The sequence below is a fragment of the Apaloderma vittatum genome, unplaced genomic scaffold (assembly GCF_000703405.1).
Source record: "Apaloderma vittatum isolate BGI_N311 unplaced genomic scaffold, ASM70340v1 scaffold31417, whole genome shotgun sequence".
NCBI classification, from domain to species: Eukaryota; Metazoa; Chordata; class Aves; order Trogoniformes; family Trogonidae; genus Apaloderma; species Apaloderma vittatum.
This window is the reverse complement of record NW_009726120.1, coordinates 405-823: the sequence shown is the minus strand read 5'-3', so window position 1 is coordinate 823 and position 419 is coordinate 405. Positions and strand designations below refer to the sequence as shown.

Sequence of the window (419 nt, the reverse complement as noted above, 5' to 3'; positions counted from 1 at the left end):
CGCCCTGCACTCCCCCCGGGCCTGCCGCCCGGCTCACCTCCGCATACTGCTCCACCATGGCCCTCTCCACCTCCTCGTCCCCTTCCCAGTCTCGCCAGTTGTCAAAGTCCACGAAGAGCCAGGCGGGCTGTGGGCAGAGAGAGTGACCCCTGAGGGAGGGGGCAGCACCGGGGACGGGGGCAGCCACGGGATTGCTCTGTGGGGCGAGCACAGGCTGCTCCCGCGCAGGCGAGGGGCCCGGGGTTTTTTTTGGGGAAGGGAAGGGGCACGTGTCCCTTCATCTTGCTGGTCCCGAGCCTGCCTGTGTCAAAGGAAAGGGGTGCTGCATCCTGCAGAGGGTCATGGACTGGGGGTGACAGAGGCTGGGCTCTTTTGGAGCTCTGAGGTGCGAAGCCCACGAGAGGGCCTCAAAGTGACTT

General features: G+C 66.1%; 1 protein-coding gene across 1 annotated transcript in view; it reads right to left on the bottom strand.

Moving 5' to 3' along the window:
- Positions 1 to 37: 37 nt before the first annotated feature.
- LOC104276745 (putative protein PTGES3L) overlaps positions 38 to 419 on the bottom strand; it is a gene marked incomplete at both ends in the record, with an annotated part of 538 nt that continues 156 nt past the window's right edge. The window contains one exon of the mRNA XM_009873168.1: positions 38 to 127. Coding sequence (XP_009871470.1) covers positions 38 to 127 — 90 coding nt within the window. The remainder of the gene's footprint in view (positions 128 to 419) is intronic.